The 23,051-nt window shown below is 29.8% G+C and overlaps 1 protein-coding gene across 2 annotated transcripts; it reads right to left on the bottom strand.

Annotated features, from left to right (window-relative positions):
* Positions 1–8,661: 8,661 nt before the first annotated feature.
* LOC129958662 (uncharacterized) lies at positions 8,662–22,787 on the bottom strand. 2 transcript variants are annotated; one of them, XM_056071287.1, is made up of 6 exons: positions 22,646–22,787; positions 22,310–22,447; positions 18,693–18,839; positions 17,432–17,546; positions 14,809–14,959; positions 8,662–12,227 (listed from the first exon to the last, which is right to left on the bottom strand). In XM_056071287.1, exons 1-6 carry the CDS (start codon positions 22,698–22,700, stop codon positions 12,141–12,143), a joined length of 693 nt encoding a protein of 230 aa, XP_055927262.1. In that variant the 5' UTR covers positions 22,701–22,787; the 3' UTR covers positions 8,662–12,140. The 2 variants fall into 2 exon arrangements, with proteins under 2 accessions (XP_055927262.1, XP_055927263.1); XM_056071288.1 differs by having other exon boundaries at positions 14,809–14,929.
* Positions 22,788–23,051: the final 264 nt, after the last annotated feature.

The raw sequence follows: 23,051 nt of genomic DNA, 5'->3' as shown, positions 1-23,051 counted from the left end.
AATCATCACAATCTCCAGCGCATACCTTCAAACAACCATGTCTGAAATTTTGGTTCAATTGGTTGAGCGGATAGGCCGCTAGGGTTTCATATATAGGGGAAGTTTTTTTTGACCACCCTGTATATATATATATATATATATATATATAATTGTCAACATAACACAGAATGTAATTAATATGCAACATATTCCATTCAATCTTACACCCATTACTTATAAATGATTAGCAGAAACAGCTCTAGAGTCCATCCAAAAACAGCTCTATGCCAAATCCCACACATCTTTGGTGACCAGTCAAAATATTTAAAGCAGAAAAATGAGAAATTCCGACATCCTGTCATATGAGCTTATCAGATTAGTAATTGATTAATTATTTTAAAAACTATCTTAATGTTGCAAATCTGACTTCAAGACTATTTTTAAAATATCTAGTTGATTTATTAGCCTAAACATCCCCATAAAATTTCGTTAATAGGAATAATATTTCATTAGAAAAAGGTCTGTAATCAAAATGGCGTAAATTCAACTTCAGGGATATGACATAAAATATATAAAAACCTTTCTTACTTCTCAAAATTTCGCCGGAAAAATTTAAATAATTTTATCTCCATTATAACTTATAGTAGTACAATTTTTATATTTAATTTACTGTTCTGGGCAGATATTTTTAATATTAAAACTTATATGTCTGTCTTCGTTCTTTCTTTTCCAGAAATTTCATGCAGTTGGCTTTGAAGCATTGGATAAAAATATAAGTTGGATTACTAATTATTTTCATTGCATAATGTCAACTAAAAAGAAATTACACTATTATAAAATTCAATCATATGGAAACATCTTAACTGCCTTAACATTCACTTAACTGTCTAATCATATCATTACCAATATGTGTGAGTCTCTAAACTTGCATTAGTTTCACAACTTGTAACTAGATGAAGACAAAGAATCTGCAGCGGCCAAACAGGCGATAAATGACTGTTTGTTTCGCCAACTGGCGATAAGCATCAATCATACCTTTGGAGATAAACTTTGCTCTCCAACGGATACGAGTGACTCACTTCCTGCCTTCGCCAGCTGGCGTAGAACGTCTGTCTCCTGCTGGTCGATGGAATTACGGCCAATGTATCATGATCTATATATGTTTGTTAATTTAATTTGTAATTAAAATTTATTTTTGTTATCTACATGGCTGGCAGTTTTCATTAAGTAAAATTGTTTTAATACTTTAATTTAAAGTAAATTTGGCAATGCATGTTAAACCACGCACCAAACTGGTGACCCGGTACTTTTGTTTCTACTCTTCTAAAATTTGCGAAGTCCAGCCACAAAATTTTAAAATATGCTCAAATCAGATTTTGGTGATTGAGCTCTTCAATTACTTTTCGTAATGGATTATTTTGGATTATTGTGCCTAGAAGTAATGCATCAAGGACCAGGTATGTGCTCAAATTTTCTGTTCATTTCTCTGTGATTGGTCAATATTTTATTTCCCCATTATTTTGGCGAAGAAATCGTATTATTTATATTCAGTATTATTTTTCGTGTTATTTTTTGTATTCGAAGTATTAATTTCTTATTACTTTCGTTTTGGCTACCATGTTTATTATTATAATTCTTAACTCCCAAATTTTTTTTAAAAACACATGTATTTAATTAATCATAACTTTTTCTGATACTCATACATATTGTAAAAATTATCAGTTTCCCACATCGAGTAACCAAAAATGCTTGATTCTGAAAACGAAACTGTCAATGCTGACGCTCCGATAGAGTCGCAGGTCTCCCATCTTTCGGTGAAAATACCGCGGCTGTGGAAGAACAATATAAAATTGTGGTTCATCCAAGTAGAAAGCAATTTCGCTCTAGCAAAAATAACGAATGACCTTACAAAATACAATCATTTGATTGCAACTATTGATCCGGAAACTTTATCAGCGGTTGCTGATATTTTACTCGCACCCCCCGACACCAACAAATATGATGCATTAAAGGCTCGACTTATAGCCGAATTTTCCGCTTCGGAAAATGAACAAATCCGTCGACTGCTTTCGGAACAACATTTAGGCGCCGATAAACCATCGCAGTTACTTCGAAAGATGCGCGAACTCGGTGGTGGCACAGGCATAAAAGACGATTTTTTCAAAACTTTATGGCTGCAAAGACTACCGTCAGAAATGCAGGCAATTTTATCAATAAGTTCTGAACCCCTGGATAATTTGGCCAACATGGCTGACAAAATTGCCGAGGTCCGTATTTCCTCAACAGATAGTAGCGTCTTTGCCGTAAGCCGAAGCGCGGAAAGTAATGCCATGCGGAAAGCTTCCACTCTGGATGAGTTTACTGCACTCCGAAGCGAAATCGCCGCTTTAAGTAAACAGGTACAGCGGCTTTCCCGCGACAGAAGCAGAGGCCCTTTCCATCGGAAAAACAAACAGCGCAGTTTTTCGCGTGGGCGTTCCGGTGATCGTGGGAGAAAATTCTGTTATTATCATGCGCGTTTCGGAGAAAAGGTACTGAAGTGCGTAGCACCATGTGCGTACTCAACTAACACGGATCCGGAAAACTCGCAATAGCGGCTGTCGATCAACCTACATCGACGGCAGCCGCGCAATCGTATCGTTTGCATGTTTTTGATAAGAGATCACATTTTAAATTTTTGATCGATTCTGGCTCTGATGTTTCATGCATACCACTCAACAAAAACCAAAAAAATTAAAAACCTGATTCTCTGCAACTTTTTGCAGCTAATAACTCCAAAATTTATACTTATGGATCTAAGTTATTAAATGTGGACTTAGGTCTCAGGCGAAATTTTCCATGGAAATTCTTAATTGTTAATGTGCCTGTTCCAATAATAGGGGCGGATTTTTTACAAACCTTTGACCTATTAATAGATCTCAAAGGACGCAAACTTATTGATAATGTAACTAAATTTACCCAACCCGGAATAATTTCAAAATCAACAAATTATGCATCTCTAAAACTTATTTCTGGTGAATCAATATACCATAAAATTTTGGAAGAATTCCCAGAATTAACAAAATTAACATTTGGGTTAAAACCTGTTAAACATAATACGGTACATTTTATTGAAACAACCGGTCCGCCTTTCCATAGTAAACCTAGAAGGCTAAATCCAAAAATGTATGACGCCGTCAAAAAAGAATTTCAGTTCATGATGGACCAAGGCATATGCCGACCATCAAAATCACCTTGGTCATCTCCCCTTCATGTCGTTTCCAAAAGCTTAGGCAGCATTCGACCTGTGGGTGACTATAGGAGATTAAATGCCTGTACAGTACCGGACCGTTATCCCATACCCCATATCCAGGATTTTTCCAATGCACTTCACGGAAAAAATATTTTTTCAAAACTTGATATAGTCCGTGCTTATTTTCACATACCAGTGCATCCGGATCATATACAAAAAACAGCAGTTTGTACACCATTTGGACTGTTTGAATTCCCATTCTTAAATTTTGGACTATGTGGGGCAGCACAAACTTTTCAGCGATTCATGAATGAAATCCTGGGAGATATTAAATTTTGCTATGTTTATTTGGATGATATTTTAATATTTAGTTCCAGCCAAGAAGAGCATAAAGCTCATTTACGAATCGTACTAGAGAGATTAAATACATATGGACTAACCATAAATGTTTCAAAATGCATATTTGGCGTCTCAGAAATTCCTTTCTTAGGTCATTTAATTACTAGTTCGGGAACTAAACCTTTACCCCATAAAGTTGAACCGATTCTCAAATATCCACAACCAAAAACAGTAAAAGATCTTCAAAGATTTTTAGGTTTTTTTAAATTTTTTCCGTAGATTTTTACCGAACATAGCAAAACATCAGATACATTTAACTTCATATTTAAAAGGCGCGAAAAAGAATGATAAAACGAAATTGGACTGGTCAGATAAAGTGGAAGAAGAATTCCAAAATTGTAAACAATTAATTGCAAATGCTGTTTTATTGGCACATCCAAAACCAGATGCCACATTAATTTTACAAGTCGACGCTTCAGACTTTGCAATCGGTGGGTCATTGTCTCAATTAGTTGATGAAGAATTGCAACCACTCGCATTCTTTTCTCGGACACTCTCCCCAGCAGAAAGAAACTATAGCGCTTACGACAGAGAGTTATTAGCAGCTTATGCTGCCATCAAACACTTTAGGCATATGCTTGAAGCTAGAAATTTCTCTTTGTTTACGGATCATAAGCCGTTAACTTACGCTTTCCAACAACGCTTGGACAAATGGTCTCCGAGACAGGCTAGACAATTAGATTTTATATCTCAGTTTACCACCGATATTCACCACATAAAAGGCTCTGAGAATATATTAGCAGATGCACTTTCGAGGATAAACGCAATAAACATGCTAAATCCCATAGATTATAACGAAATTGCACATGCACAACAAATTGATTCTGAATTAAAAAATTTAATCGATAAATCTGCAACATTACAATTTAAAAGAATTGCTTTTCCAAATTGCGAAACTCTCATTTATTGTGATGTATCAACAGGTACAACTCGACCTTATATTCCTGAATCATTTCGTCAACAAATCTTTGCATCATTACATAATTTATCTCATCCTAGCATTCGCAGCACTTCAAAATTAATTCGATCGCGTTTTATTTGGCCTTCCATTCGAAAAGATTGTAACAATTGGGCTAAGCATTGCATCCCGTGTCAAAAATCGAAGGTAATTCGCCATACTAAGACCCCAGTAGGAAAATTTGTAGACCAATCACAGAGGTTCGAACATGTGCACCTGGACCTTGTAGGCCCTCTACCTCCTTCTCAAGGAAACTATTATTGTTTAACAATGATAGATAGGTTCACGAGATGGCCAGAAGCCGTACCAATTCAAGACATCACAGCACAGACAGTAGCACAAAATTTTTTTAAGCACTGGATAGCCAGATTTGGTTGTCCTGCAAGAATTACTACTGACCAAGGCAGACAGTTTGAGAGTGATTTGTTCCGTGCTCTCTCTCAGCTACTAGAAATTAAAAGGATCAGATCTTCTCCTTATCAACCTCAGGCCAATGGCTTGATCGAAGAGTTCCACCGTCCATTAAAGGCAGCTTTGAAAGCGTACAACACCGATCAGTGGTCTGCAGCACTGCCCACCTTGTTACTAGGATTCTGGTCCGTCTTCAAAGAGGATCTGCAAGCGACGACTGCTGAGCTGGTATATGGCAAGTCTCTGCGACTACCAGGAGAATTTTTCGATCCAACACCTGGAGACGCATCACCCAAGCAACTCGTGGAGGACTTAAAACGTCATTTTGCAACGATGAGACCAGTTCCAACGTCCTGTCATGGCCAAAGAACAATCTTTGTGCATCCTCACCTCAACGTGTGTTCACATGTATTTGTGAGACATGACGGTGTACGCAAACCCCTACAAGCACCATATGATGGACCGTATAAAGTTCTTGTCAGGCGACAGAAAACGTTTGATCTCGAGATCAAGGGAACTTCCCATACCATCTCTATAGACCGTCTGAAACCTGCTTTTATAATTCCTCCTGAGTGTTCCAGTATACCACCGGCCAAGCAAGAAGCAAGTTCCACTACTAAGTGTACCAAAACACTTCCAGCTGAGACATCTAACGTCGTCCCAGCAAGGCCGACAAGTTCAACCCCCACGTCGTTATGTCCATTTCCAATGAGACTGCGGAGGGAGTGTGCAGCGGCCAAACAGGCGATAAATGACTGTTTGTTTCGCCAACTGGCGATAAGCATCAATCATACCTTTGGAGATAAACTTTGCTCTCCAACGGATACGAGTGACTCACTTCCTGCCTTCGCCAGCTGGCGTAGAACGTCTGTCTCCTGCTGGTCGATGGAATTACGGCCAATGTATCATGATCTATATATATTTGTTAATTTAATTTGTAATTAAAATTTATTTTTGTTATGTACATGGCTGGCAGTTTTCATTAAGTAAAAATGTTTTAATACTTTAATTTAAAGTAAATTTGGCAATGCGTGTTAAACCACGCACCAAAAATCAAACAAATGACCTATTAATTAAAAATTGTTTAAAACAATCATTATTGCACAAACAGTTTGACAAAGTCACATGTGCTTTTTAAAAATTTATTTCGACAACAAGAATGAGTCAAGATATCAGTGTCTGTTTCTGTATAATTTGTTGGAAAGAAATTTTATGATGATTTTATAACTTCTACATAACAGGATAATGGGAAGAAAATACATTAAATTGTTTGTGAAAATATGAGTTCTTCAAATAATATTATAAATACAGGGTGATTATAATTCAACTTCCTCTATAAACAGCATCCCACAATGCAAACGGGTAAACGGATTGCAACGAAATTTGGTATACAGATTATATACACAAAATGCACTCACGAAATTTCGAGAAAAAAAGTTCCAAAATGTCTACCAGAGGGCATTTTTTCTGGAAAAACATTAATTTTAACACAATAAACGACCAAAACGGAATACAGAAACAATATTAACAATCCAGAACAAGAATTATGAGTAATAAAATGAAAAACTGGGAAAAGCTGGAAACTCCATAACGCTTCATGTGCAAAGCATCACAACTGATCAGTTACGATCTCCTATTGAACACATTGTCCTTCGACATGAAACTTTGCAGGTGAATGTGGGTGGTCACATGAAGCACCTTTCCCTACATCGTCCTGGACACGATTAACAACTGCTCCTCCTGCACAATTTCGTCCTAGTCTTGTTAATGCAAACTGATATATTTTTTTTTTTTGTTTTGTTTTCCTCCTGAAACAGCGTACTGTTATTTTTTTCCTTACCTTTACTTACCCTCCTTAAAGTGGTTTGATGACAAGGTGATCAGAAACTATGTTTCTTTATTCCCTTTTGGTCGTTTATTGTGTTAATGTTTTTCCGGAAAAGGCGTCCTCTGGTGGACACTTTGAAACTTTTTTTTTTTGCCGAAATTCCGTGAGCGCATCTTGTGTATAGTCTGTATACCAAACTTCGTTGCAATGCGTTCACCCGTTTGCGTTGTAGGATGCTGTTTATAAGGGAAGCTTAATTATAACCACCCTGTATAACTCATGCTAAAGTAACAAAACTATCAGGTTTGATTTAAACCAAAATTGTTTAAGGCAAAAGGTACCTACGAAAAAAAAATCAAAACAATTTTTATCGGCTCATATGATAAATGAAATCTTTCTACACATGTCTGTAATAATTTAGAGCTGCTTTTCGTTTTATCAAGGTACTGAAAATTTTTTTTTATGTATGATAGAAATGAAAATAATGTTGCCACGTTCACTTTCCAGATATTTTGTTAAAACAAGGACCGACAAAAAATGAATTATAATTTTCTACCACTCGCGTAGTTAAATTGAAATTAAATGAGTCAGTTTTGTCTACATGTGATTTTCCTTATAAGAATAAAAGTTTTAAAATAGATTTTAGTCTTTTACAATTTTCGACAAGCTAAGGCTTCTAAAACAATGAAAATAAAAGTGTTCCTATTTTTATATATTTGTTAATTCATATTTATACACGAAACATGGATTTAATCAACTCTGAGATATGTATTCATTCGTTTTAGATTGTTATGATTATAATTTTTGAAATATGATCATTCGTAGGTTTTTCTTTATGAATTCATTGAACAAGCATAATATTTAATTCTATACATTTTTTTTTATTTTAAACGATTTAGAATAAATTAATTAACATTTTATAAAAGTTACAGACTAATTGGATGGATTTTACATCATGTTATTAATGAATAAAAACTTTAAATTCATTTTTCTCCGTGTTTTATTTTAGCTTATATACTATTTTTCGAAAGAGTAAGGTTTAAAAAAATTTAAAGTATTGGTGTGAAATTTTTTGTGAATGTTCTAAAATGTATGCTTCATAAAACTTGCTATGGAATTTGCTCTAAGACATATAGTAATTTTTTTAAAAGGTTAAAAGTCAAAATTAATGCATTTTTCAGAATTTTTTATGCGTTTCAAAATAAAAAAATAAAATATAAAAACTTAAATATCTTCAGCAGAAGAAATCCCATAACAAGTTTTATGTGGAATATTAGTAGCAACCCAGAAAAAAAATTTGCAGAAAATTTGCATTGAAAAAAAAAAGCCTTAAGAATTTTTAAAGAAAGTTCAAATTTCTTTTAACAATTTAAATTTTACAAAATTTTTTGAAATGATTCAATTTTTTTTGTGAGGAACAATTATAGAATACCATTCTACATAAAATAGAATTAAAATATAATTCCAAACATTAAAATTTAAAAAAATGTGCATATGGTACAGTGCCGCCTTAAATACGAAACTTGTGCAGATAGTAGCAATTAATAATTATGCATTACTATAAATGCATAAATAAATGCAGATTTCACATATCAAGATGTCAGATTATGCACATTAATTCCTTTCAGATTCAAGAACAAAAAAGAAAAAAATTGTCTTATTAGTCCAAATTAATTTTCAAATTAAAAAAGAAACTAAATTTAAACCATATTTGTACATGATAAAAATATTTTTTTAAATTATTATTCCAGAAATGAGTTAGATGAAAAAGAAAATCAATGAATCTGTAGATGTTTCATGTACATGCATATACACCTCTAAAGACACAAACAATAATGAAATGATATATTTTATTACAATATGACAAGCACATATCATTCTGAACATGTACATATCTGATAAAACATGGCACATACACAAACAAAACTAATTAAAGGCAGCTCAGTTCTTAGCTAATCAAAAATATACTTAATATGCACACTAATTCCTTTCAAATAAAACTGTACAAATAAAAATAATTCATTAATATTTGCAGAAAATATTAGAAGCAATCTTATTAATTTACACGGAGAATCGAATGAAATCAATATTTTCCGAGGAAACTAAAAATATATATCACAGAATTGCTTCTTCCATGAATAAAATACATATTTAAAAATGCATGCCAATGAATGTGAAGCTCATAAACAAAATTTTCCACTTTTTATATAAAAGATTATGTTTAATAACACATACAAAAGCATCATTGCATATATTGCAATATACTTAAATGTGTATAATATATTTATTCTCAAAAGAAAAAAAAAAAACTGTACTTAATTATTGATCAAATAAATCATAACCAACAAAATGAAGGCAAAGACACAATAAATAACATATGTCTCATTAAAATAATTGATTAAATGGTTGGCATGCAATAGATATGGTGGCATGAACACGAAGAAAAAAATTCCAATGCATTTTTTTTTTTTTTTTTTTAGATAGAGAGATAGCACAAAAACTTTTATAATGTTTTTAATGAATGTAAAATTAGTAAAAACAGTTATATATAATATACAAGCAAATTTAGGATGATTTTCATTATGCCCATGATTTTCAGCTAAATTAAAGGAAGTTTTTTGCTCAAATTATATCGAATTGTCAATCGTTAATTTCTGCTAGTAAAATAACAAATTTTTCATGTATAAAAAAAGAAAAAAACCCAGTTTAATCAATTTATCTTATATAAGCTTGAGCATACAGCATGAAATGTCTGCTTACACATGCTCGAAATAAATTTATCAACTTTCAAGAAAATGATTAACATAAAAAACAAAGAGGCACTGCCATTTGTTCGAGCCTGATTCTAAATTGGAAAAAATTAGAGCGCTTCAAAAAAAAAAAAAAATCTATTATTTTAAATTTTATTTAAATAGGCACACCTTAATGCAAATAATGTTTTCAGAATCTACAGATATCGTTTGAAAACGTTGCAAGATCAACATTGACTTCCACAAATGAGTTCTAATAATGATTATATACTTACACAAAATATTATTGGTAATAAGAGAGGGAAAAAAAAAAAAGCGTTTCTAAAATATGACATGCCACCACCAATTTAGTCAAATTCAAGGAGATTTCGGCAATTATTTCTAATAAATAAGGTATTAGTTTAAAACATGAGTAAGCATTTCATGTTTAAAACACAATAAAAAATTATTTCTATATTACCCTTAAAGATATTTACTGCTTGACATAATTAATAGTAACACAGGATTTCGCACTTAGACGTGTTAAAATAAAGATAAATTAAAAAGGGGATCTCCATTTTACAAGCATTAATGCTCTACCTGCTTATTAATTTCTGCAATAATTACATACTGGAAATAGCTTGAATTCACAAGGATACTATTAAATTTAAAAGAATATCATACAGTAATTTTAAAATAACAACGAAACTTTTTTTAAACAATGGTTAGTATTAAGACGGATATATTTGATTAAAATATAAACGAAATTCAAGAAGATATAATTTCATAATAAATGTACCCTGCTTTCTTTCAAATTTCTGAAAGTGTTTTGTTCAAAATAGTAATACTAAGATTTTTCTACTAATAATAAAGAAGACTACATATTTAGGTTGGGGGGGGGGGAGAAAAGCTCAGAGCGAACAATGGAACAAACAGTTATAATATTACAATATAAAAAGAGGAAAAAATAGTAAACAGAAGAGAAACCAGAAGCTCAAATAAATCTAGGAAAAAACAAACTCGTATCTAATTCATTAAAATAAAGAAATTACAAGTATTACAAGAAGAAATCGACAAATATGATGATATTTTCTGATATTATTCATAATTATTAGAAGATATAAATGAGTATATAGGAGTATTATATTAATACTTAATATGAAGTCAGTATTTTATAAAACGATACTTCAATAACAAAAACAAAAAAATGCTTAACATACACAGAAATTTGACAATGAAACATTACAATCATACTGAAACATAAATGATTACAAGACATATCACAATAAATATCTTCATGAAAACTATATTCATAAACAGAGCTGCAAATGCTTAAAAATTTACAGCAGTCTAATATTTTGTAAGCAGAGCCTGACGCAGTTGCCCTGGGCCTCCACACCAGAGGAGGCCCCCAAATCAAATATAACTTGTCGAGTTCTATGCACGGTTCTTCATTACAAAAGTAGTGAAGCAGAGGGGGGCCCCCAAAGAAGTTTTTGCCCCGGGCCCCAATTAGGCTAAGTCGGGCCCTGTTTGTAAGGCAAATGCAAATGAAATAATCCCATAACATAAGGAAAAAAAAAGTTAAAGCTCCATGTCAGAATTTTAAAATATCAATTTTTCTCTTCTAAATTATAGAATGAAGTTGTTTTAATTTTATAATTTTGACATTAGGTATAAAGACAAGTATTATTATATCAATACATATGCACAAAAAGAAACTTAGTTTCAAATTAACAGCTGATAAAACAATTTCTATTAGAAAAGTATAAAATAGAGTATTAGCCTACTGATTTTTCAGTACTTTCTAAATATGAGTAAATGCGGATATCAAGTTTTCGCCAAAAAGTAGGAATGCAGAAGAAACATTCAAAAACTGTATCAGAAATTGAACTGTTTTCTGTGAATGAAATTACACTGATAATGGTTTATGATGGAAAGATATATGAAATCTTTTATGCTATAGTATATTAAAGAATTTAAATTCTGCTAAAACCGTATTTATTAAGATATATATTACATAAAGCTCGATAACAAATATTATCCAGTAATATTATAAATAATATTCACTTAATTGGACAGTCATAATAAATGCTATGTAGAAAAATACTATGTCAGGCATAAAATTCCAAACAACTATCAAATAGTAGTAAAGATTATATCATGAAGTAAAATTCAGGTCATGTAAAGAACTTCTTGTGTTATTTTATACATACAGTCAGTGATTTACAATAGTATTTGGCAATCTTACATACAATTATTCCATATTCTATGTATCAAGCTGATTATCCATCAGACAAGCAGAAAATTACTGAACATGTTTTATCAAACACAAAGCATTATTACCGATTTACTACTTCTAACATGTAGAAATTAAAAAATATATATATAAAAGTATAAATGATACGAAATGACTATTATAAAAATAGTGGCACATAGTGCTGATAACTATTTTATGATTTCAATATATTCTTTATAAAATGTACATTCCAAAATTTGAATTTTGATGGGATCTACTTCAGGTTTTCCTGAATGCACAGATTTTATACAAACATGATATGTATACACAAATATCGTTCTTGCGTGGATCAATTTACATAATGACTATGCTTTTGATGTAGCTGTTTGTGCTTCTTCGGCTTGGCCAATAACTTCTTCATATGAAGGGGGAGGTTCACAGTCTTCCGATATCTAGTAAAAAGAAATATAAAAATTGTATTACCATCAAAAATTAATATACCAATCAAAAATAAAAGATTCTAAAATTCAGTCCAAATAAATAACTGTATTCATTCTTAAGAAATTTGAATGAATTCTTTATTTGACACGGTACGCAGTCACCAGAGCTTTACCGACGGCGGAAGCTACACAAATCGCCAAATTCCTACTAGATGACATAATCCTGAAGCATGGAGCTCCACGAGTTATCATTACAGACAGTGGACAAGTTTTCCAGTCCAAGCTGGTGTCCGATATTAATCGATTGTGCAATATCACTCATCGAATGACAACAGCCTATCATCCACAAACAAATGACCTTACAGAGCGATTCAACAAAACGCTAGCAGATATGCTTTCTATGTATGTTAATGTCGAACAGAAGAACTGGGACCAGATATTGCCATTCGTCACATTCGCCTACAACACTGCCAAGCAAGACACGACAGGTTTTACGCCCTTCTACCTACTACATGGGCGAGAAGCTGAAACGTCGTTGGATACGATGTTTCCAATCTGCCCCAACGAGTTCAGTCAAGAAGACGATTACGTTAGTCATCTGATCAATAAGGCAGAAGAATCGAGGCAATTAGCTCGTGCACGAACTCTCGAGGCTCAGCTGAAAGATCGCCGGCATTATAACTCCAAACATCGGATGGTGGCATACGAACCAGGGGATTTGGTATGGATTTTTATTCCAGTTCGTAAAAAAGGGCTTTCCGAGAAGCTCCTCAAGAGGTACTTCGGCTATTATCAAGTTTTGAGGCGATTGTCCGACGTCACCTATGAAGTAGCCGATTTCAATCCTAATTCTAGAAGGCGGAAACCGAAGGAAGTTGTCCACGTTTTACGCATGGAACCATACCATTACCTAGAAGAGCAAGACGACCAACATTCTTATAAAATTATGGAGATTCCGAAAAGAGACATTTCTCAAGAAACTACTCCGCGTGAAGACACAACTTATACTGGCCCTGTAACTCTATCAAGAACTAGAGCCACACAATGAAATGTCATAACATCGAGACGCTGTTCTTTAAGGAGGGAGCAATGCCACATTGAAGAAAAACAGTCGATTCTCCATGGCCGAATGGTCATGGCACTGGTCTCATAATCAAGAGACCTTACGTTCGAATCCCGCTAGAGACAATGCGATTAATAGTATATGTAAATATTTAATCCCTTGATTTTATGTTTTCATTTATTTCATGTTTCAGAAGATACTGGACATTTCTTTAGTTTACCAGACAAGTGTTCTGGACTTTTCTTATTGTCTCCAGAAAAGTATTCTGGAACCTTCCCTGCTAATATATAAGCAGAAGATTTGTCAGTCACAGTATTCTCAGTTCTGAGTTCTGTTAATAAATTGGTTTAGCTTTACTTCTTGTGTGTGTCATTGCGTTCCACACTAAAGTATCTATGTGACAATATAAGTTTCTTATTTGGGAGAATAACAATAAATATGTTTTTACCAATACCAAATAAGATAAGGTTCATATATATTAGTTAACAAAAAACTATCAAGCTATGAATGTTATTTCAACTAATTTTGATTTCTACATGTCTAATTATATATTCGAAGAAATCACTGCAACTGTTAAAATAAGGCCCCATGTCTAAAAAATAGCCAACTTGAAATAAATGCAAAGAAAAACATGATTTCACTACATTCTTTTAATAAAATAATGCCAACATATTTTAGTAAAATGTAATCGACGTCAAAAGTTTACATAAAAAATATGCTTTATTTGTTTGTGTTCAAAACACAGTCATATAAAGTAAAAAAACCTAGGTGAAACGAGAGCAAAATGAAAAGAACACTTCAAAAAGGTATAACACAATAGGCATATGTGTTACCATATAATCCCAAAAAATGTCGCAAGTTAATATTCTTAAAGTTCAAATTTTCGAAACAAAAAAATTAGTGATGTAAAAAAAAATACCGATGCTTAGCGGCATTTACTATATTTCACATATGTCACTAGGTTTTGAGATGGCACTCCAATATAAAAAAAAAATTACATAAATAAATAGCAAAACAAAAAAAAATTTGCTGATGCATTTACAAAAATACATTCTACAGGTTGAAACTCTACCTATTTTTCATATAATTCAATATCAGAAAATTCCAAAACATTATTATCCAGGAACGCTGGCAACACAATTGACTTGTATACAAAGTATGTGCATCGAATTATTACACCTTTAAAATTATAAGTTAAAATTAAGTCATTTAGAGATATTATAAAAATGAAAAAATTGTATAGAATTTATTAATATCTCAAGTATTCAATAAATTTTCAAAAATAATAAAACGACAGCACATATAAGCGGTGTCAATTTCAAAGTAAAGAAAACATAACAGTTAAGTAGTTAAACTGAAGCGTTGGTTTCAATTTAAATGGCAAACATTTTAAAACAAATACTGCTAAAAGCTTTCAAAAGCCACTATATTAAGAAATAATATTTATTCAGATACGTTAAACACAAAAGAAAGCAACTAATATCAAATTAATTCGATATTTAAAATTATACATAATAAACAGCTTCTTACTTTTAAGGACAAAGCTGTGTCATATGTGGGAAGAGTTTCATCTGCCGTCGGAGCACTTGGCACAGGTCCAGAACTATCCAAATAAGCAGACTGATATCGAGAGCGTACTGATGCACCCCGCCTGGAGAAAACTCTACTATATACATTTTGCCTTAACAAAGAAAATTTGTCATTATTCTTCCAAATACCGTTTTGAAATTGTACTTTATCATAGGAAGCATTTAAGAAAACTGCACCATTTCAAAACTCATGGACACATTCTATATGAAAATCTTCTTAAATGCAATTTAAAATTTAAATACTTGAAATACTGACTGCTCAAAAAGTTAGCAGTTTTTCATTGATCAAAATCAAAACTTCAAGCTTATAAATAAATTTCCATAAAAATTAATATACAGAGAATATTAGTTGATTTATATAAAAAAGTAAAATTCAAAAGAATATTTATAGTTTATGTTACAAAAGTATCCTAATTTATAGAGATTAAATAAATTAAAATAATTACGATGAGGAAAACAAGTATGTTTTATTTGCTTTTCCTTATTTGTTATTACAAATATCAAAAGATCTGAACTAAAAATAAAATTATCCTCACTAAAATAGCAAACCTATTTTTCCCCTGAGTGGCCAAGATAATTTTTGTTTAACCAAAGAAATTTCTGTAATAACAAAAATTATAAATTGTCCGATTCAGAAATTCAGTTTTATTTCCATCAAAATGAAAATGCAATGAATCTTCTATATGTAAATCAAAATTATTATACATTTTTCAGACAATTAGATGAGATGTAATCGATTTTGGGCCAATAAAATTTCAAAAGTTAATAAAGTATTCAAACCTGATGCAATTTTGAAGGCTCAACTAAAATACATTACTTTCCATTTTTTTAAGATACCAAACTCTATGAACATAAAATAGAATAACACTTAATCCTTTATTTTGAAAGCTTAGTGAAAATCTAAAGATATGTCCTTAAATATTCATAAGATACAGCTAAAAATTAAGATTTACTTAGCACTACTCAAATTACTTAATCATATTTTTATAATGAAATATGAAACCATATCTGCAAAGCTATTTTAACTCACAACATATGAGCCTAAAAAATCTGAAGTGAAGTTATTTCTGAGTGTCAATTTCAAACAATTATTTAATCGAATTAACTTTCTCAGAAATTTTAACTTCAAAATACAAAAGAATGTTCCTAAAACAAACTATGATAATTTTTATGCCATTACCATATAAAGCAAAAAAATAGGATAAAAGGAATGTGATAAATGGCAATATATATCTGAAATCAGCATGTACAATGGATTTTTTTTTCCAATCTACAAATGAATGTTCTACAATGAAAAGTTTTCTTTTTGTAATTACAATATCAATTTGGTTACTATGAAGAATCAAGCTCTTAATAGAAAGGGTTGAAAATTATCAGTGTGATTGTAAAAAATAGAGGACTTAATTACTGGATTTAGCTTCAAAATAATTTATCATATATTTACTAACAATCATTTATTATAACACAGCCATTGACAACATCGTGGTTTATTTATGGCTTAATTCTGATGTCTCAACATCAAATATATGTTCAAAAATAAATTTATCAATTTCAAATTCTTATTTATTAGATAGCAGATTTGACTTTTTTTTAAAAAGCTGACTATGCTATTTCGGTTACCTTTAATTTCGTTTCAGAAATATCACACTTCAACCAATATCATCTCAAGTCTCGAAAGTGCTGCTTCCCTTACTTGTCTGTTTAAACACAGACATGTTTTACTGTATTTTACAGCTTGCATGAAGAATTAGGCAAAATTTTAACGTTACATTTTGCTCAGCTCTCATGAAGATCTATCCTCATGCTATGTAAATATTATTAGACATGTTATATTAGTGCCAGGATTAAAGTCTTTTTTTATTACAGACATTAAACGTTTTTAATGCCTGTTATCAATTTAACATTATAGCATAAGGATTTGCAGTAAAGATATTTGAAATTTAAAGCAAAATAAGGAGAAGATTTAACCATGAGCTGAAAAAGACAAATTGGATACACATAAACAAATATGCAAATTTATTAGAAATATGTGAGGGACAACTTAACACTCATAGAAATAATAGCAACAATTTTCAACCATCAGATATAAACCAAAATTTCACCAAAAATTAATCATGATTCAAAATAAGGCTAGTATTTTAAACAAAGCAGATTTATTGAGGTCAAAAGTTGCATATATAACTTTATCCGTTTTATTAAATTGACTTAAGAAAATCTAATTTAAAATTTTTACCATAATGCTATAAAGCCAATTGTGTAATCAATGAAATCAAATCATTCACTGATAATTCATTTGGGAAGGTTATTGCATAAAACATTCATAAAATAAGGACCAAGAAATTTCTTAAAATAATGAAACATATACAAACATTACTGACACACTATCTGTATAGAATAAAAGATGAGCAAAGATGGGTATTTTTAAAGGGGGGGAAAACTCATTATTTGTAACAAATTTGTCAAAAAGGCAGATAAACAGAGACAAATACATACCTTTAGAGAAAATCAATAACAATATCTAACAATAAGCAAAATAATAAAAATATATCTAGAAATCAACTTACCTCTTACAAACCTGCCATGCGACTAAACAAAAGAAAATTATGCTAGCAAACGCAAGAGTTCCTCCAATTGCAGTAGGAAACACTAGATTAGAAGTTTTGGGTGGTTCTTTTCCCACTGAAAATGAAATTTAAAAATGATAATTCATTACAAGATGATAATTGTTCTCTACTACATCAATAATTTCATTATAAATGGCATATTTGGCACTATACTAATATAATGATTGCTTAAAAAAAACTTTAAAAGTATATTAATGGGAGGTAATGCTCAATGTGCCAACAAACCTTTTGGAATAAAATTTATTATGAAGAGAAAGAAAAAAAAAAAATGATATAATTTTTTACTAGTATTTTGTAAAAATCTTCTATATTTATCAGTAAATTGAAATAGGGAAATCGTATTAAAAGTAAAAAGCTAAATAAATACAAATGTCAAATCTGCAGACCACTAAAATAAAAATCTACTATAATATTAAGCTCATATTTTATTCAATATTTAATATCATCTAAATATTTGCACAGAATATTCAAAAGCAAATTTTTTATCACTCTTCCTATGTTAAACTTAGCATAAAAATTATTATCAATAGGATATAATAGTTATTTTTAAAAAATAAGTAGTAATAAGTGAGCATATCAAAATAAGAAGGAAAAGTATTTGGTTTCAAAGTTTGATTCTCAATTAAAATCCTAAAAAGTTAAATTAAAATATATGAGAGAAAAACAAAACATATTTTTAGCATTCAGTTTTATATCAATAAAACTAAACATTGTTATAAAATTTAGTTTAGTTAATGTTATTATTAAAATCATTATTTTTACGGTTCTGTGAAATTCATTGAAATGAAATTCATGAAATATATTTACAAGCACTGCAATAAATTTGCATACAAATACGCCAGTATTTATATCTTTCAAAATAGGGTATATCAAGAACAGTATATGGTGGATATTCAACAGACTGTTTAATATTATTTTATCTGTGAAAATAATAGATCCTAAAAATTAAACTATATTCTCAAAACTAGAATTGTATAAATTCTTTATTGATGAAAATATGCATCTGTTATGGTATTTTAAAATGTATTACTGTAAACAAATTAAATAAATTGGAGAACTCAATAACAAATTGTATTGATTAATATCTTTATGATGGAGCTGTAGACACACATACAAAAAGAAGTTTAATATTAAACTAAGGAAAGACACATAGAATAAGTATTTATGAAAGATAAAATATCATTTTTTTTATTTTACATACCACTTTCACAAATCCTTGTAACTTCATTATAGATAAATCCTGTATGGCATTCACAGATGCTTCTATAAGGCAGTTGAGAGCAGTAGGAGTTAGGATCATAATAGTAACATTCTTCTGAATAATCGCACTTTTCACTATATTGCTTTCCTAAAAAATTTCAAAGTATTCTTAGTTTTAAAAAAATACAAATAATAAAAACATTAATTACATTAAAATCCAAATTTTTACCATTGAATGAAAAAATACAGTATATAATATATATATGTTTATTATTCCAATCAAATTAAATTTAATAGTATTAATATGTGTTTGAAACATATAATTGCTTTCCTTTAGTTATCAGAGGTACGTAATTAATAATAATCCTACTGTGAACATAAAAGGAAGATTTTTGAAGGAAAAAAAAAAATATCAACATATAAATAAGAAGACTCTCATGTCATCAGGACTTTTTGCTATAAGAGAGATTAATTTTATAATCTCTTATAACATCTCAATAAAGTGCATTTGTCAATATATATATATATATGTAAGCATAATTTTTGAAGCAGAGTTGTGGCCAAAGTCAGAGAATATACTTTGAATTTTTAGCTTTGTTTTATTTCCATCCTGGGAGGCATTATTTTTAGACAAGCAGTGCAGACAAGGTATGTCCACTCACAGTGTGGCACAAAAGCAGAAGAGCAATAAAAAGAGAGAGAAATTAATTATCCCTGATCTTATGTACCATAAGATTCTGATAGAGATTTCTTACACATGTCGATGTCGATAAGGAAAACACAGGGATCTTTTAGACGAATTTGTTTAGATCAGCAGTATTTTCTTCCTTCACTTGGAGCGTAGGAATCGCTGACAAAACCCTTTTTACAAAGCTTCTCTAGAATTAATTAAATAGAAAAAGTAGAATGGGATCAGGAAATAAGAGAATATTTTAGAATAAAGTTAATATGGGCTGAATTATGACAAAACTTTGGAAATTATAGAATTGAAATGAGTTTTTAAAATATCATTATATATATATATATACATATATAAAGTAATTTATTTTAAAGCAATATTTTTCAACACATGATAGAGTGAATTTCAATGCAACTTTTCATTTTTTTAAAAAATCAGGAGATATTATATAAAGTTAAACAAATAACAAAATAAATACAACCATTTTGTTACTTTTTGAAACAGAATGCAAAACAGTGTACCTCAAATACTTTACAAGCACTTTTCTAGTTATAGTTAATGATAACTCAAGAAGACAGTAAGGAAAAATCTAAAGAATGCATTATTATCTCCAATTAAACAGCTCTGAATTTAATTCTAAGACATAAAAATAATCATATATTTAGCACATAATTTTATTTTAACATCATTAATTGATATTTCGTGTTCTTTCTGCAGCCATAAGTCATGTAATAACCCATCAGAGTCCTAATTGTCCATAACTTTTTGCTTAATGCTAGCTTGAAATGCTGCTTATTTGAGGCTAATATCCTATAACCATAAAATGTAGTATCATAGTAAGATTTCTATATGTATTCTTTCTTTCTTTTGAATACTGTTATGCAATACTCTCTATCAGAGAATAACTACATTTTCATATTGATGATAATAAGTTGAAATACCATGCATATATCAACATTTTAGATTTATTTCCACTTTATAAACTTATTATTCAATAACAGAGAAATAAATGCATTCAATTCACTTAAAAAGTCATAATTATAAAAACAAGAATGGGTAGATTTATAATTATAGTACACATTTTTAAAAATTTAACAGTATAATGATATGTTTAATAACAAGTATCCAAAAAGAAGTAAAATTCTTTAATTCTGATATTTAAATTTATTTTATTAAATACCTTATAGCTTATAATCAAAAGAAAGCAAAATATATCTCAAAACTATGACAAAAGCAAGAAAAAAGAATAAATGAAGCTTTCAAGGCTTATTAACTCACAATGGAATATACGTAGACTGGGAGAAAATAAATCCTTATCATTAAAAATACATACTAAGGAAAAAAAAGAGAAATTTTCAGAAAGTTGTTTCAGAGACCAAACAGACATTGATTTAAAGTAATTATATGATATTAATGGTTCAAATCAAAACAAAGATAAAAGTTAATGATGAAAAAGGAACAATCATAAAATAATAGGAAAGTATAGGGAAGATTTTCCCATAATTAATCGATATTTATTTTATTTATATTATTATAATCTATATTTATGAAGAAATCCACGCTCTAGATATTGACATACTAGACAAAACTTAAAAGAGATAAAAATATTCCTCCCACTACTTTAAAATATCTGTAATTTATGATTTCAAAAATGAGCCTTTTTACTTGTCATTGCTCTAGTTTTAATTTAACGCTGATTAAGTCCTTCGATATACCTATACAATTTTATGTATAAATTCTTGATTTCAATGAGTTATATCAGCTATATGGATAATGTTAGGAAACATATATGTATTTAATGCTAAGAAAAAATAAGAAATATAAACCCATAATGTTAAAAAATAGACTAACAAAATTATTAAAAATTAGTTAAGTAATTACAAAAATATTAAAATATTTCACAATTCAAATTTTCTTCATAATAATTATAATTTAATTGTCAACATATGGAGATAAAAATTAATGTTTTTAACTTAAAAATTAAGGACATATTCAGCTACATAGTGATTTCTATACTAATAGATTTTATAATCAAACACTGCAAATATTATAGTGAAATCTGGTTAAATTAAAACATTTAAAAATGTCTGTTCATAATATATTTCAATGTGTCTGCTAATTATAATGAATATCAAAAATTACTATAATGCTTTTCTATTTCAAAAACAGATATTAATAAAAACATGAAGCTAATAAATCCCTTATATTTCATGAGATTTTTTTTTATTTTGAATTAAATAATAACAAAATATTTCTAATTCAATTTCTATAATATACATATATAAGGCAGTAAAAATTAATAATAATTTTGAAGGTTTATAATTATTGGCTAGATGACAATGAAAAATAAAATTTAACATTTTTCTTTATTAGTTTTCTATTTTAATAATGCAAATATGCATAATAAATTCTTGAAACATAAAAAAAAAAAAAAAAAAATGCCATATAAATTACACTTCCTTTCTAATGAAAAATACTCTATATCCATTCAATCAATCAAATCACTCTTTAACATATAAGATTTTATTTTTTTGTTAAAAAAAATCAGAGAATAAAAAAGAGCTATTTCTTGCAGAATTTCCATAAATATAAATCCAGTACATATAAATTAAATATCAAACATGCATTAATGCATAACTTAAATATATAATCCAAAACTATGACAATCAATACAATATTATAAGAAACAGGTTTAAAAATAAAATGTATGTTCAGAGTAATTAATCAAATTTCAAACACATTTATTCAACATATAATTGACAAATAAAGTCACATTAACCAATTAATAACTGAATATCTCTAACTACAGCAAAGAAATATATTTTGATTTAGGAACATACGTATGCATCTTTGTTTGACAAGTTATTTATTTAACAAGAGAGCTGTAAAATCATTTACATATTTTAAATTTTTAACTAGAAATAGTTTAAAATACTAACCTCTTTTACAGGAATGTAAGGAAATGTTGACAGGATATTCTGGTTTACACCTGCAGATATTTTTTTCATCACAGTAAGAATTACTAGATAAACATATCCTAAAAATCTTATTACATGGCTGTCCGACGTGATTCCGTCCTGAAATTAAAAACATATCAAATGAACATAACCGGAAGAGAAACTAAATCCGTCAAAATTGTTTACAATATCAACAGATTATCGCACCCGAGTGAACTGATTACGAAATTTAGAAAATCGCGATTTATTTAATTTATTATAATCGTATTACAGAAAATACATTAATGAGAGATTACAAAGGCTTTTAAAATAGCTTACCTTCAGAAATAAGATTAAATAGGAGAAGAAGTATGAGTAACACGCTAGTAACCATTGCAGACGAACATAAACAAACTTGTATCCATTACTAATCGCACTAACACATAAAAAGGAAACAAAAAATTCCCCTTCTCTGCTCACATTGCCAATACGGAGAACTGTAAAATTTTTATTAAGGATTTCATCCCCAAGAATCAAAGTTAGTTTAATTGGTCAAAATATATCATGTGATGCATCACATGACAAATACCGCCGAAGTCGCAAAGTAAGTAGCGAATAAAATGCACTTAAACGAAGTTGAGTTTTGCAGGTGGAAATTTAGGAACTTTTCTTTAGATTGAACATTGAACATCATTTCGTTACGAAATATTCATATGACATATCCAATAAACACTAAATTAAAATT

The sequence above is a fragment of the Argiope bruennichi genome, chromosome X1 (assembly GCF_947563725.1).
Source record: "Argiope bruennichi chromosome X1, qqArgBrue1.1, whole genome shotgun sequence".
NCBI lineage: Eukaryota > Metazoa > Arthropoda > Arachnida > Araneae > Araneidae > Argiope > Argiope bruennichi.
This window is presented reverse-complemented; position numbering and strand designations above follow the sequence as displayed.

Coding starts and splice junctions, on each gene's coding strand:
- LOC129958662 (XM_056071287.1), bottom strand. CDS start 22,700: ATGGTTACTAGCGTGTTACTCATACTTCTTCTCCTATTTAATCTTATT. Junction 22,448..22,645: donor ATTTAATCTTATTTCTGAAG/GTAAGCTATTTT, acceptor TTTTAATTTCAG/GACGGAATCACGTCGGACAG. Junction 12,228..14,808: donor ACACAGCTTTGTCCTTAAAA/GTAAGAAGCTGT, acceptor TCTTTTTACTAG/ATATCGGAAGACTGTGAACC.